This window comes from Oncorhynchus nerka, linkage group LG24 (genome assembly GCF_034236695.1).
Source record: "Oncorhynchus nerka isolate Pitt River linkage group LG24, Oner_Uvic_2.0, whole genome shotgun sequence".
Classification (NCBI taxonomy): Eukaryota; Metazoa; Chordata; class Actinopteri; order Salmoniformes; family Salmonidae; genus Oncorhynchus; species Oncorhynchus nerka.
In genome coordinates, this window is record NC_088419.1 from 43,095,586 (window position 1) to 43,110,680 (window position 15,095).

At 42.0% G+C, this 15,095-nt stretch overlaps 1 protein-coding gene across 1 annotated transcript in view; it reads left to right on the forward strand.

Annotated features, from left to right (window-relative positions):
* The first annotated feature begins 1,523 nt into the window (after positions 1–1,523).
* Positions 1,524–15,095, forward strand: part of LOC115108023 (prospero homeobox protein 1-like) — a 56,562-nt gene continuing 42,990 nt past the window's right edge. The window contains 3 exon segments of the mRNA XM_029631891.2: positions 1,524–1,864; positions 8,728–10,429; positions 10,432–10,736. Of these exon segments, the coding sequence (XP_029487751.2) occupies positions 8,794–10,429; positions 10,432–10,736 (1,941 nt within the window). The 5' untranslated portion in view covers positions 1,524–1,864; positions 8,728–8,793.

Consider the following 15,095-nt stretch of genomic DNA (forward strand, 5'->3'; position numbering starts at 1 on the left):
TTTCCATCGAGCTGCCTGTAAGCTACTGTCAAATTCACAGTAACCCCTTTACAATGAGTGTATAACGCGGTATCGCGTCCATTATAAATCAATGTTGCAGATTGAAAGTCATGGACAATTATTCGGCATAAAGAGGAGCCTGTTGAAAAAAGTTTCAACACACGACTTAATAAACCATTAGAAATAATTTTTCAAAATAACAAATAATGCTATTCACACATTTGGATTGAAATATATAACCTATATTTTAATTTATCGGGAACATTTAGCCTCTAGTTATACTTACTATGAACACATATGGAACTAGGGCTAAAGACATTAGATTATTTTAAGAAGACCGGTTCAGATATTACATTTAAATTTTAGCAATCTACTACAAACATGCGTGAGAATTGTACACTGAAATTCACTAGTCTATAAATCACAAATATGTTGAAGTGGATAATATGCCTATTCAGTTGATTAGGTGCTGGTTATTTGTTACAGGTGTCTTCAATTAAAATATACAGAGGGTAAAAAGTAAGGCCAAGAATTGCAAAGAACAAAATGAAAACTTTCTGAAGCAAACCTCTTGCAAACTGAACGCCGTAACCAATTGCCTAAATGTCAAATGACAAATATAAAACATCAAATGTGAGCATTACGTAGCCTATAATTGATCATCTAAATTGCCCACTTAAATGCATAGGCTATACTAAAAGACACACATTGATGTTTGCTCAGTAGTAAATACAGTATTAGCCTAATATGCAGTGAAACAGAGGGATGGAATTTTGTCTCACTCCGTGACAGAAATACCTGTGAATGAAATAAAATGTAACATAAACTCGTATTTGAAATGACTCTGGCCAGTGTTATCAGGCAATAATATAATAACATTTCCATGATATAGTGTATTCAAACCTTAGCGTGTTCGTCTGTGGTTGGTAAATCAAACCAGGATAGTGATATACCGACACCATGCCTTTCTGAGCCCCTGCGGGCAGTTACGTTCAACCCCTGGACTCAGGAGACTCACAAAGTTAATCTTATCGTTGTTACAAGGATAGTGTTGCACTAAACACAACTCAATCGGCCTAACCGAGACACGACAATTCATCTCTTATCGAAAGGCAAACTTGGAAATAAAAAACTAAATGAAAAAATGTTGCGTAAAATTTGTGAGGAATGTGTGTCTTTAATGGACACCGTTTAACATGAGTTTAAATGACATAAACACGTATTCAGGACATTTAAAACATATAAATGTTGTGCCTTAAAAAAACTGCTATTATCATTTATCCACACATAACATGTCCATAAAATGAATGTTCATGCAAACATTAGGCCTATTAACAGTATTGTAATGCCATAAGCTACTTCTCAATGAGGTTTTCTTACATATTAAATCATTTATTTGTAAACAAAATAAGATAATTTTTTGGTCTGTTGAAGTCCCGTTCCTCGGTCAAGTTCAGTGCATTGTACTCCTCGGTATACGACGGACGGTTCTTATTGGTAGGTGCGATCCGTTACATCACCAAGCGTATGACGCGCCGTCTTCCTGTTTCCTTCAGCTGTGTCTTAAAGTGAATCTTGTTGGTGGAGGAGAGCTCGAGCGTCGAAGCTCTGCATCGCGTGCGCCTCGGTCAAGCTGCTACGACATCATCACCAGTCGTTCACCCCTCGAGAGAAGATGACAGAGAGCGGAGCAAAATAGCTCTTGTATGTCTATTTTTATGTCCTACGGTCGCGCTCATCACTCACTTTACTCATACTCTTCCTTCCCTGAGAAATTATAATATTGAACGTTTCGCGGCGAAGCTTCCATAGTCCGTATTCTTTTTTTCAGCAGTAAAAAAAAGGCCTTTCCCTTCATCTGCGGGTAAGTAACCTTGTCCTCAGATACCTCCCTCTTGTTCATTTGCGTCGAGTGCGTTTGGTGGGCAGAAAAACAAAAACAAATCAAAAGATAAACAGCAGAATTTATTCTAATGAAAGACAACATTAGCTGTCTTTGACGATATTATTAGGCTGAATTGTTTTCTTTAACCTAAAGTGTGACTAAGTTGCTGTGCAGAATACTTTATTATTACAGATTATTTCTCACTTTTAAAAGTAAGTTACTGTCTTTTAAAATGTGTTATTTGTGAATAAATGATTTATTTTAGCATATAGGCTAAAGACTTTCAAGGCTGTCTGACTTGGTTTGATTTGATCAAAGGCTGAAGTCCGTTATCTTTGAATCTGTGTGGGCTACACCTTCAAGTCTCGTATATGGTCTTTGTTGTGTGTAGTCTTATTCGTTCAGTGTATTACGCTTGTGAGTCGTTTCGATTTTAACAAGCTTGGTTTTATCACTATTAATATCTGATAAATATCATATCAGATAAATGGGATCTACTCTTTGAATGTTTCAGTCTAGTAGTGGTTTAACTGTTTCCCTGGAATAATTATTGTGGTGATAGTGCCAAGAACGAGCAAATGTTGATGAGGGAAAAAGCGTCCAAAGTGCACATTATGGAGACAACAGTGATAATTGGCACAGACACACACAACCTGGTCATGGCTAGAAGGAAACAGCTTTTGTCAAATGTTATTATCATTATTTTCAATTTTAGCTAACCCTAACCCTTTTCCTGACCTTAACCTAATTCTCCTAACCTTCTGCTCTGCTACCTAAGTTCTCCCAAACTGCTAAGAGAAGTCAAATCTGACTACATCTGCGGCCTATCCCTCTGGGCACATACTGGTTGATTCAATGTTGTTTCCACGTCATTTCAATTAAATGATGTTGAACCAACGTGGAATAGAAATGTAATTGACATGATTGGGAGTCCCATAGGGTGGCACCCAATTGGCCCAGCGTCGTCTGGGTTTGGCCGAGGTCGGTCGTAATTGTAAATAAGAATTTGTTCTTAACTGACTTTCCTAGTTAAATAAAGGTTAAAAAAGTCAGACTTGCTTGAATAGTTACTTTGCCATGTTACAAATCCAAAGGGTTATGAACTTTTTTTAACCTTCATGGTGCCCCGTTCTCTCTCTCTCTCAGAGCTGTAAAGATCCCGGGAACACACACAACTGCACCACCTATCACACTTTCACAAAAAAAAAAACATGATGACATGGCTAAAGGCCAATCAGACTTGTGAACATAATCCCTAGTTGTCTATTGCCGCTTTCCATGTTGTCTGTTGTCTGTAGCTTGTGAGGTGTGGAAACACTTTGTTGCTTTTATGGATTTTGTCTTGTTGCTTTTTGTGCTATGTTGGTCTGTCTGCATGCTACGTCTTGCTTGTCCAATGTTGCCCTGCGTGTGCTCACTGCTCATTGATTGTCTGTATTATTATTCTAATTATTTTTTAATAACCTGCCCAGGCACTGTGGTTGAAAATTAGCCGGCATGCTAAACCCGGGACATTTACTGAAACGTTGATTAATGTGCACTGTCCCTGTAAAAAAAAAATCAAAAATCAAACTCAAACTCAAAATGAGCGAAGGGGGAGAGATGAGCGTAGCTCATTGTTCAAATGTGCTCATATTTCCTTGAAATTGTTGAAAGGTATTCCAATAGACTGCGCATGGGCAATGGGGGTGGAAAATGTGCCATCGGAAACGACAGATGCTAGCGGCTTTATTTTCGAGCGACAATGACCTGGCCCATTGTTAAGCTCTTGTGGCACCCAAGTCAAAGTTTTCTTGGAGATATTTCACCCTCGTTTGAACTTCTGGAGATGGATAGATGGATGGATGGAAAGAGTTGAGCCAGAGCCATTTGTCATAACTAGAAGCAGACATGCTTTTAATAATTTTAATAATATACCGACATTTGTTTAGTCTGTGTAATATATTTAATTTTGTTTTGCCAGACTTTGTTTCTGTAATGAGATAAAACAAATCTGTCAAGCTTCCCCAACCTTGTTTCTTCTTCATTTAGTTACACCAATAATGTGCTAAATAGTGTACATCTTACCGCATGTTGCTCTTGTATTGCTTAGTAACTCAGTAATAAGCCTATCTCAAACAGTTTCCATCTAAAATTGTGTGTGTTTGTGTGTGTGTGTGTGTGAGCGAGAGAGGGGGGGGGGGGGAGGAGTGTGAGAGAATGTGAGTTTGTGTTTATTAGAAGAGAAAATGATGCTTGTTATGCATGGTTACTTATGGCATCAATTACTTTGACATATATCCTATAGGTGATTTTTACTCCCAGTTCAACTAAGTGACGGGGGTTAGACAGAATGGGCTCATTCTTTATAGACAGAATGGGCTCAGATTATAAATACTTTCACACTGGCCCCATTTTTATATCCGACTCTGAGTGGTTTGAGCAGAGATCTAAACATTTGTTTTAAAAAATTACATTCTCCCTCAAAATATGTCTTGACAAATGAGTCAAAACACTCAGTAACAATATGAGCTGTTGATGAATATTTAGATATACCTATATACATCTATATTTTGTCAGTTCAAAATGTCTTTGACAGTCTATTTGCATTGTCCGTTTTATTGCACTAAAATCCTAAATAGTGTTTGACAGATTTAAATGAATGTACTCTACTTTGGTTCTCCAGTAAGAACTCACACAATTGACAAGCATAGAAAACCCTATTCACCCTATACATATATGTTATTAATATAGATTTCCTATTAGATTATCTCACCGCTGTTCTGCTTAGCAGGGCTTTAGTGGTCTTTAAAGGATCAGGCTTTGAGTAAAACGACTCGCCAGGTTGAAGTCTTATTATCTTACACAGTATTGTCTGCACAGATAGACAATAGTTGAGATTTGGAAGAAGGAATTAAGGAATATTAAATAATGTAACAAAATAATTCTTACATTTTACATAAAAGTTTGAATTTTTTCTCTATTGCCAGCAAATGTTAATTCATTCTGTAAATATACTGGATACAAGTCCTACACCTCTGATGATGACATGCGTAGTCGTCAGCCGATGCTTACAACGGGGTTCTGATTCCGTCTGGATGGTGACAAAATATTTGTCGTAGTGCTCTAAGTTGCTTCTTCAATCAGTGCGCATTCAGTCAGTAAAATATAAGAAGCAATCTGCAAATAGGTTGTATTGTTTGAGGCACTTGTTATTATAACACTTTAAATGGGTGTGATATGTGGTTTGGATGAATACACGTCCTGTACTTTCTGGTCATTCAATTTGATTTCAGTCACTTTTTGACCACTCCCTTTTGATTTGAACAAAACTTTCTATACATATTTGCCCAGTATAGAAGGGGTCAGAAAGTAAGTTCTTGGACCTGAATGCCAAAACATTTAGGAGATAGCGGAGCCCAACCCTACCATGAGACATCCATGTCTTCATCACTGTAAAAGATAAACGGTTGAGTTTTATATAATTTAAAAGCTTACAAACAGGGTTGCCAAACTATTTTATAATTTCTTGTTTTTTAACTTTAAACATGAATTATCAAAAAATGTATATGTTAAACATCATCTGAGGTGTTTGTGTTGTGCCCACCATAGGTTGAGAGACAGCATGTTTTAAACTTTCAAAATTTGGTAGCACAAAGATGGTTGGTCCACACATCAGAGAATGTTGACTTTAATGGGAATATCAGTTATTTTAAATTACACTGTAAATGTTCCATGGACAACCTATTGAAATCATATAAATATAGATAATAAAATAGACATCCCCATTTAAGTTGACATTCAATGTTGGGTGGACCAGCGGCCATCTTTGTGGTTGTAACTGGAAGTTCAAATTTCAATTAAATTTAAATGTAAATGATGTACCAGCTAAATTCCAGTGATCCAAAAGGATATACAGTGGGGCAAAAAAATATTTAGTCAGCCACCAATTGTGCAAGTTCTCCCACTTAAAAAGATGAGAGAGGCCTGTAATTTTCATCATAGGTACACTTCAACTATGACAGACAAAATGAGGGGAAAAAATCCAGAAAATCACATTGTAGGATTTTTAATGAATTTATTTGCAAATTATGGTGGAAAATAAGTATTTGGTCACCTACAAACAAGCAAGATTTCTGGCTCTCACAAACCTGTAACTTCTTCTTTAAGAGGCTCCTCTGTCCTCCACTCATTACCTGTTTTAATGGCACCTGTTTGAACTTGTTATCAGTATAAAAGACACCTGTCCACAACCTCAAACAGTCACACTCCAAACTCCACTATGGCCAAGACCAAAGAGCTGTCAAAGGACACCAGAAACAAAATTGTAGACCTGCACCAGACTGGGAAGACTGAATCTGCAATAGGTAAGCAGCTTGATTTGAAGAAATCAACTGTGGGAGCAAATATTAGGAAATGGAAGACATACAAGACCACTGATAATCTCCCTCGATCTGGGGCTCCACGCAAGATCTCACCCCGTGGAGTCAAAATGATCACAAGAATGGTGAGCAAAAATCCCAGAGCCACACGGGAGGACCTAGTGAATGACCTGCAGAGAGCTGGGACCAAAGTAACAAAGCCTACCATCAGTAACAGACTACGCCGCCAGGGACTCAAATCCTGCAGTGCAAGACATGTCCCCCTGCTTAAGCCAGTACATGTCCAGGCCCGTCTGAAGTTTGCTAGAGAGCATTTGGATGATCCAGAAGAAGATTGGGAGAATATCATATGGTCAGATGAAACCAAAATATAACTTTTTGGTAAAAACTTAACTCGTCGTGTTTGGAGGACAAAGAATGCTGAGTTGCATCCAAACAACACCATACGTACTGTGAAGCATGGGGGTGGAAACATCATGCTTTGGGGCTGTTTTTCTGCAAAGGGACCAGGACGACTGATCCTTGTAAAGGAAAGAATGAATGGGGCCATGTATCGTGAGATTTTGAGTGAAAACCTCCTTCCATCAGCAAGGGCATTGAAGATGAAACGTGGCTGGGTCTTTCAGCATGTCAATGATCCCAAACACACCGCCCGGGCAACGAAGGAGTGGCTTCGTAAGAAGCATTTCAAGGTCCTGGAGTGGCCTAGCCAGTCTCCAGATCTCAACCCCATAGAAAATCTTTGGAGGGAGTTGAAAGTCTGTGTTGCCCAGCAACAGCCCCAAAACATCACTGCTCTAGAGGAGATCTGCATGGAGGAATGGGCCAAAATCCCAACAACAGTGTGTGAAAACCTTGTGGAGACTTACAGAAAACGTTTGACCTCTGTCATTGCCAACAAAGGGTATATAACGAAGTATTGAGAAACTTTTGTTATTGACCAAATACTTATTTTCCACCATAATTTGCAAATAAATTCATTAAAAATCCTACAATGTGATTTTCTGGATTTTTTTTCTCATTTTGTCTGTCATAGTTGAAGTGTACCTATGATGAAAATTACAGGCCTCTCTCATCTTTTTAAGTGGGAGAACTTTCACAATTGGTGGCTGACTAAATAATTTTTTGCCCCACTGTATATGTCCATTCTATGAATTCTATTTCTATGACGGAAATTATACCCACCCTGAACTCAAGAGTATTCTGTGTCTCAAACGATTGCAGGCACAACACTAACACCAAAGATGATGTAAAATCATGTATAATCTACAACATGGGAAAATGGAAAAGAATCTTGACTCCATGCATTTCTAGATAATTGACTTTAAACGTTCAAAAAATGTACATATTTTGTATTAAAACTTTATTTTTCAAGAAATTACAAAACAAAACAACCATGTTTGTAACATTTATAAAAAATTGCATAAAATTCAACTGTTTATATTTTCAAGTGATGAAGGAATGGATGTCTCATCATAGGATTGGATGTGCAAAATGGTTCAACTTTGAGCACCTCTATCTCCAAATAGTTTTGACATTCAAGTCCAAAAGTAACTTTCTACCATCGGCAAATATGTATAGAAAGTTTTGTATGAAGGGGTGTGGTCAAAATGTGATTGAAATCAAATTGAAGAACCCTACATGCACGTAATGAATTGCTTTGGGTATGGGCAACTTCTAATCTAAATGACTAAAATGTAACCTAAAATGTAAATTACCTACAGATGACTTTTGGAGAAGAGATTGTAATTAAGTCAGAAAGGAGTTCCACTGAGTTTACTGTGTCTTTGTGGTATTCTTAATCCAATGTCAGCCTTTCTCTTTAGTCTTTTGACTTAATGGTTTTCTGTACCGGCTTGAAGCCGCACAAACATGGAAATGAGGAAAAGTGCTTAAGTAATTATCATCATTTTATGAAGCTTTGTGTTGCGTGGGAACTGGTTCAGTGTTGCGCAGGCAGGCAGTGTGGAACAGGGGACAGACAGAGAAAATGTAGGGTGCGTGTGAAATGGCACCCTATACCACGGTTTCAGAAGCAGGACAAGACACCCTATTTTTGTCTGATGACTTGACACAAGGGGCATGTCCACGATAGGCCTATCTGGTTCATATGATTATTATGTTCATAATGCTTCTTGACAGTGCCACAAAGTGTATTTTCTTAGTCCAAGTAAAGTGACACAGGATGGTCATAATTCTTCATGTGGTGTCATGAAGTGTATGGGATTTTATTTGAAATATAATGAGAAAAAAAACGTGTCTGTGAAAAATTCATAACAACAACAAAGGACTTAAGAAATACATTTTTCAAACGAAGGAAAACGTCTTGACAGGGGTAAACACATTAGAATAAATATGGCTTTTGACACTCTTATGTTGTGTCAAAAGCCATAAAATAACACAATATATGTCACAACAGGTGTAAATATATCGGCCATGACAGTGTTATGACCATGTTTCCTTTATGTTTTCATTCTACAGGTGTCATTCAGCAGTGGGGCTAGAGGAGTGGCTTTGTGGGATATGGCCCAATAGCAGCAGACCGTGATGCCGGACCATGACAGCGACTCCTTCCTGAGCAGACAGACCAAGAGAAGACGAGTGGACATCGGGGTGAAGAGGACTGTGGGCAGCAACGCTGCCAACGCAGCAGCAGCAGCCACAACAAGCGCCGACATCGCCCATGCCAAAGCAGCAATCTTCGGTGCTATGAACTCTCTCAACTCCCACCGCCATGGCTCCGATGCAGACTCCATGGACTGCTCCATGGTGCAGCCGCACGGCCACGCTGGGGTCGTCACAGCAACCAACAGCGAGTCCAAGTCCAACGTGCTCCGGAAGCTCCTGAAGAGAGCCAACTCGTATGAAGACGCCTTCCCCGGTGCCACTATCATCTCCCAGCTCCTCAAGAACAACATGGCCAAGAACGGAAGAGGAGAGAGAGGGGAGAGAGGAGATAGAGAGGATGTGGGGTTCCCCAGGTCGGGCCTCTCCAGTGGGGGTTCCGAAGCCCCCCAGGAGGACGCCTGCAGTAATTCGTCCCAGGACAGCCCCCAGGAGTGCCTTTCCCCTTTTGGCCATCCCCCGGCTCTGGGCGCCTTTGACCTAGAGCGCCTCAATGACGAGCACCTCCGGGCCAAGCGTGCCCGAGTGGAGAACATCATCCGGGGCATGAGCCACTCACCCGGGGTGGTGGTGCCCACACGCCACCTCGGTGAGCGGGACCACGAACTGGAACAATGTGGACGGGAGAGAGAGCGAGAGATGGACGGTGACAGGGACAGAGAAATGGAGATGAACTGCCCCCCACAGCCGCCCAGCCCCAGGGGAGAGGTGTGCAGCCGGGAGAACAAAAGGAAACAGCGCCTGCCCCAGCAGCAGCAGCAGAGCTTCACCCAGCTGGTGTGCCAGCGTAAAGAGCAGAAGCATGAGGAGCGCAGACAACTGAAGCTGCAGCTGGAGGACATGCAGAAGCAGCTGCGCCAGCTGCAGGAGAAGTTTTTCCAGATCTATGACTCCACCGACAACTCGGAGCATGACCTGGCCCATGACCTAGGCAACATGTCTGAGGACAGCGCTGGGAGGTCTGATGCTGGAGGAGATGACCGGACAGACCGTTCCGACAATGAGATGTCAGACCTGGATCCGGGACACTTCCTGGACCGAGCAAGGGCGTTGCTCCAGGAGCAGGCCCTACTGGCTGAGGGGGACAAGCTCAGGAGAGAGGGGCTGGTCTGGGGAAAAGGTCCTGGTCAGGGCCCCTCCTCCTCCATGCACCATGCAGAGGGCAAGCTGCTGGCTGAGACGTTGAAACAGGAGCTCAACTCGGCAATGAACCAGGTGGTGGACACAGTGGTCAAGGTGTTTGCCAAGCCCCCTCGCCCCACACCACCCCAAGTCTTCCCTCCCCTCCCCATGCCCCCAGAGAGGTTTGGTGTCAACGTCAAGGGCCCCAACTTCCACACAGTCAACCAGCGCCTGCAATGCTTTGGCGACGTCGTCATTCCCAATCCCCTGGAGTCGTTCGGCAGCATACCTGTGCCCGGCGCCAACGACCAGACGGAGGCGCTGCCCCTGGTGGTGAGGAAGACGCAGATGGAGCACCATCACCAATCCTCAGCCGTGGGCGCCCACGGGGGCCATCACCACCCCTCCCTGCACCCCTCCTCCCTCTCTACCTTCAGCCCCCTTCTTTCCGCCACCCCTTTCCCCTTCCTCTCATGGGTTACCCCTTCCAGAGCCCTCTGGGCCCACCCTCCGGCGGTTACCCAGGGAAGGACCGTTCCTCCCCAGACTCCATGGACCTGTCCAGGGAGACCACCAGCCTGCGGACCAAAATGTCATCAGGGCATCATGTGGGGCACCACCACCGGTCTTTCTCTCCGACCAACCCTGGGAGCACTGCAGAGGGGCTCTCCCTGTCCCTCATCAAGTCAGAGTGTGGAGACATGAGCGACATGAACGACATCTCACCATACTCAGGCAGCACCGTATCCTTCACCACACAGAGAGAGGGAGGGAGGTGGGGAGGGAGAGAGAGTTAGAGATGCTATAGAAGGGCTGGTTGTTCCTCTTAGATAGTTTAATATATTGTTATGATGACTATTGCATATTATTGCTAAATCAGCACATTTATTTTATTTTCAGTTCTCTCTAAAACATCCCTTTTTTTATTTGATCATATACCTTTTGCTCTACTAATTGGTTGAAAGCACTCTAGTCACTCTACCATTGTTCAGATAATGTCTCCACGACATTTATAGCCCTGATTCCCATTTGAAACATGACTGAAAGAGACAAACGCTATAGAAAGCTGAAGTTGAGCACAATGGCTCTCTGTACTGATAGTTTAACCCCTGTGTACCTCAATCATGGGCTGCAGATAAAGAGGTAAGGTACCTATGGGAGGATCACAGTCAACCAACTGGGACTGGGCCTAATAGCCTCAACTGATCCGTTCAGTTTGCCCTGTTCTCCTATATAGGCTACCTCCCTATCCCTCTACCATTCAGACCTGTCTTTGCAAAGACCTTTCACTCATGAAGGCTCCGTAGAAGTTATTTTGCGTGATCACTGTCACTGAAAATGTTATATCAATGACACACACGACACACATGTACAGTGTACACTGAGTGTACAAAACATTAAGACCACCTTCCTAATATTGAGTTGCAAGCCCCCCTTTTGCTCTTAGAACCGCCTCAATTTGCCAGGCATGGACTCCACAAGTTGTTGAAAGTGTTCCACAGGGATGCTGGCCCATGTTGACTCCAATGCTTCCGATGGCACACATACACAAGCCATGTCTCCAATGTCTCAAGGCTTAAAATACCTTCTTTAACCTGTCTCCTCCCCTTAATCTACACTGATTGAAGTGGATTTAACAAGTGACATCAATAAGTTATCATTGCTTTCACCTGGATTCACCTGGTCAGTCTATGTCATGGAAAGAGCTGGTGCCCTTAATGCTTTGTACACTCAGTGTATCTATGGTCTAACAGGCTTGGACATGTTTTGGCTGAGATTCGAGAGCATGTTTTTTTCTTTTTTTACTTGACTGTGTCTAAAAGTTAGACATGGCTACTGTATGTTAGTGCTGATCTATGTCTGTGTTATGATCACCTCAGGGCTTGGCCTTTGTTTGTGTGTGTGTGTGTGTGTGTGTGTGTGTGTGTGTGTGTGTGTGTGTGTGTGTATATGGTAGATAGGGTTCACCTGAGGACTCAGTAAAGATGTTTATTTATGGCCACCTGTGTCTTATCATCCCCCATTGTAAAAACAAACAATCGTTGTCGTTTCTTTTCTATTTCTTTCTCGTTTCATAAATATCTGTCAACAGCCCGGGGAGCTTTCAGCAGTTGCTTGGCACCCAAATAATTAAAAAAAAGGTTTCTTTCTCTCCCGCTCCTCCCTTTCTTTTCTTTGAAATGGACGTTAACAGGTGTACGCAGCGAACTGCTTTTCTTTCATAACAGTGATTGTCTTCATTTGTCTTCTGACCAAAAGGGAGGAGCATTTCCCAGAGATCCATAATATCCTCTGCTACACTGTTTCTCCTGATGGGAGGATGAAAAGAGAGGGAGAGGGAGAGTAAAACAATAACTAAAATTGATGTCGGAAGTTTACATACACTTAGGATGGAGGTATTAAAACCACTCCCCAAATTTCTTGTTAACAAACTATAGTTTTGGCAAGTTGGTTAGGACATCTACTTTGTGCACGACACAAGTAATTTTTCCAACAATTGTTTACAGACAGATTATTTCACTTATAATTCAATGTATCACAATTCCAGTGAGTCAGTAGTTTAAATACACTAAGTTGACTGTGTCTTTAAACAGCTTGGAAAATTTCTGAAAATGGTGTCATGGCTTTAGAAGCTTCTGATAGGCTAATTGACATCATTTGATTCAATTGGAGGTGTACCTGTGGATATATTTCAAGGCATACCTTCAAAGTCAGTACCTCCTTGCTTGACATCATGGGGAAATCATGGGGAAATCATAAGAAATCAACCAGACCTCAGAAAAAAAATTATAGACCTCCACAAGTCAGGTTCATCCTTGGGAGCAATTTCCAAACGCCTGAAGGAGCCACATTCATCTGTACAGACAATAGTACGCAAGTATAAACACCATGGGACCACGCAGCTGTCATACTGCCCAGGCAGGAGACGCAGTCTGTTCCCTTAGAGATGAACGTACTTTGGTGCGAAAAGTGCAAATCAATCCCAGAACAACAGTAAAGGACCTTGTGAAGTTGCTGGAGGAAGCAGGTACAAAAGTCTCTATATCCACAGTAAAATGATTCCTATATCGACATAACCTGAAAGGCCTCTCAGCAAGGAAGAAGCCACTGCTCCAAAACCACCATCAAAAAAGATAGACTACGGTTTACAACTGCACATGGGGACAAATATCGTACTTTATGGAGAAATGTCCTCTGGTCTGATGAAACAAAAATAGAACTGTTTGGCCATAATGACCATTGATATGTTTGGAGGAAACAGGGGGATGCTTGCAAACCGAAGAACATCATACCAACCGTGACGCACAGGGGTGGCACCATCATGTTGTGGGGGTGCTTTGCTGCAGTTGGGGCTGGTGCACTTTGCAAAATAGATGACATCATGAGGAAGTAAAATTATGTGGATATATTAAAGCAACACCTCAAGACATCTGTCAGGAAGTTAAAGCTTGGTGGCAAATGGGTCTTCCAAATGGACAATGACCCCAAGCATACTTCTAAAGTTGTGGCAAAATGGCTTAAGGACAACAAGGACAACTTGTGGAAGGCTACCCTAAACGTTTGACCCAAGTTAAACAATTTTAAAGGCAATGCTACCAAATACTAATTGAGTGTATGTAAACTTCTGACCCACTGGGAATGTGATGAAAAAGCTGAAATAAATCATTCTCTCTTCTATTATTCTGACATTTCACATTTTTAAAATTAAGTTGTGATCCTAACTGACCTAAGACATGGAATTTCTACTAGGATTAAATGCCAGGAATTGTGAAAAATGGAGTTTAAATGTAATTGGCTAAGGTGTACGTGAACTTCCGACTTCAACTGTACATACTGTATATGTCAGATGCTTTTATCTCTAATGTGGCATATAATTTTGGGGCATTAATTAACAGATGTACTCCCTTTAATGGGAAGAATAGTTAGAACAACACGGCCATGTGTTACAGGTTTTTAAAATTTCCGCCACATGTTAATTTCACGTCTACAATAACTAAAGACAACAGATTGTCAGACATTTTGTGTTGAAGTTCATCGGCGTTCCGGAGCGTCGCGCAGCAGATGGCTTCCATCAGTTTCCTCATTGTATATTGACCTTACACCTGAAATGAGCAAGTGGAACAGCTATTTTCTCTCTTGACTTGGGAAGAGCTGGGGAGAATGATGATATCTTGTCAGATGTGCTCAGATACCAGTAACCTTGCTGGTACAAGGGCACCAACATGGCTAAATAATAGCTGTGTGTCACCCCAAGTCCAATCACTATTACATTTGCAAGCTGTTAGAGATATTAATTCATCAAGATTCACTGTTGCTTGATATTGAAGCATAGGGAGAGGATCCTGTGTTTGTAGATTTTTGCAACTTCAATTTATTTATACATATAAATGTAATCTATGTAATGATGGGATTGTCGTTCGTTTTGAATTCATCTTGATTTAGAAGCGAGAGCGTGGTAGTCTCATTGGGAAAGCCCAGTCTTATGAGACTAACATGATTGTGTCCTTACAGCAGCAAGTCATCTTGCCAGACTTGAAGAGAACAACCCTCTCCCACTCTGTCCATGCCTCTTTCTCTTCTGTCTTGCTTCCCTCTCTCTCAATTCAATTTTCAATTTAAGGGGCCTTATTGGCATTGGAAACATATGTTTACATTGCCAAAGCAAGTGAAATAGATAATAAACAAAAGTGAAGAAAAAAAACAATAAAACATTTCCAGTAAACATTACACTCACAAAAGTTCCACAGGAATAAACACATTTCAAATCTCTCCCTTGCTCCCTCTGAGAGGCCATGGTATCCCTCGCTCCCTCGCTCGCTCTGAGAGGCCATGGTATCCCTCGCTCCCTCTGAGAGGCCATGGTATCCCTCGCTCCCTCGCTCGCTCTGAGAGGCCATGGTATCCCTCGCTCCCTCACTCGCTCTGAGAGGCCATGGTATCCCTCGCTCGCTCTGAGAGGCCATGGTATCCCTCGCTCGCTCTGAGAGGCCATGGTATCCCTCGCTCTTGGAGCAGATGATGTGGAGAGTGGAGTGCTGCTCTTTTGGCCAGGCCTGTTGGCCAGGCCTGCTAGGGTTCTCCCCATAGGCCAACCCTTCCTC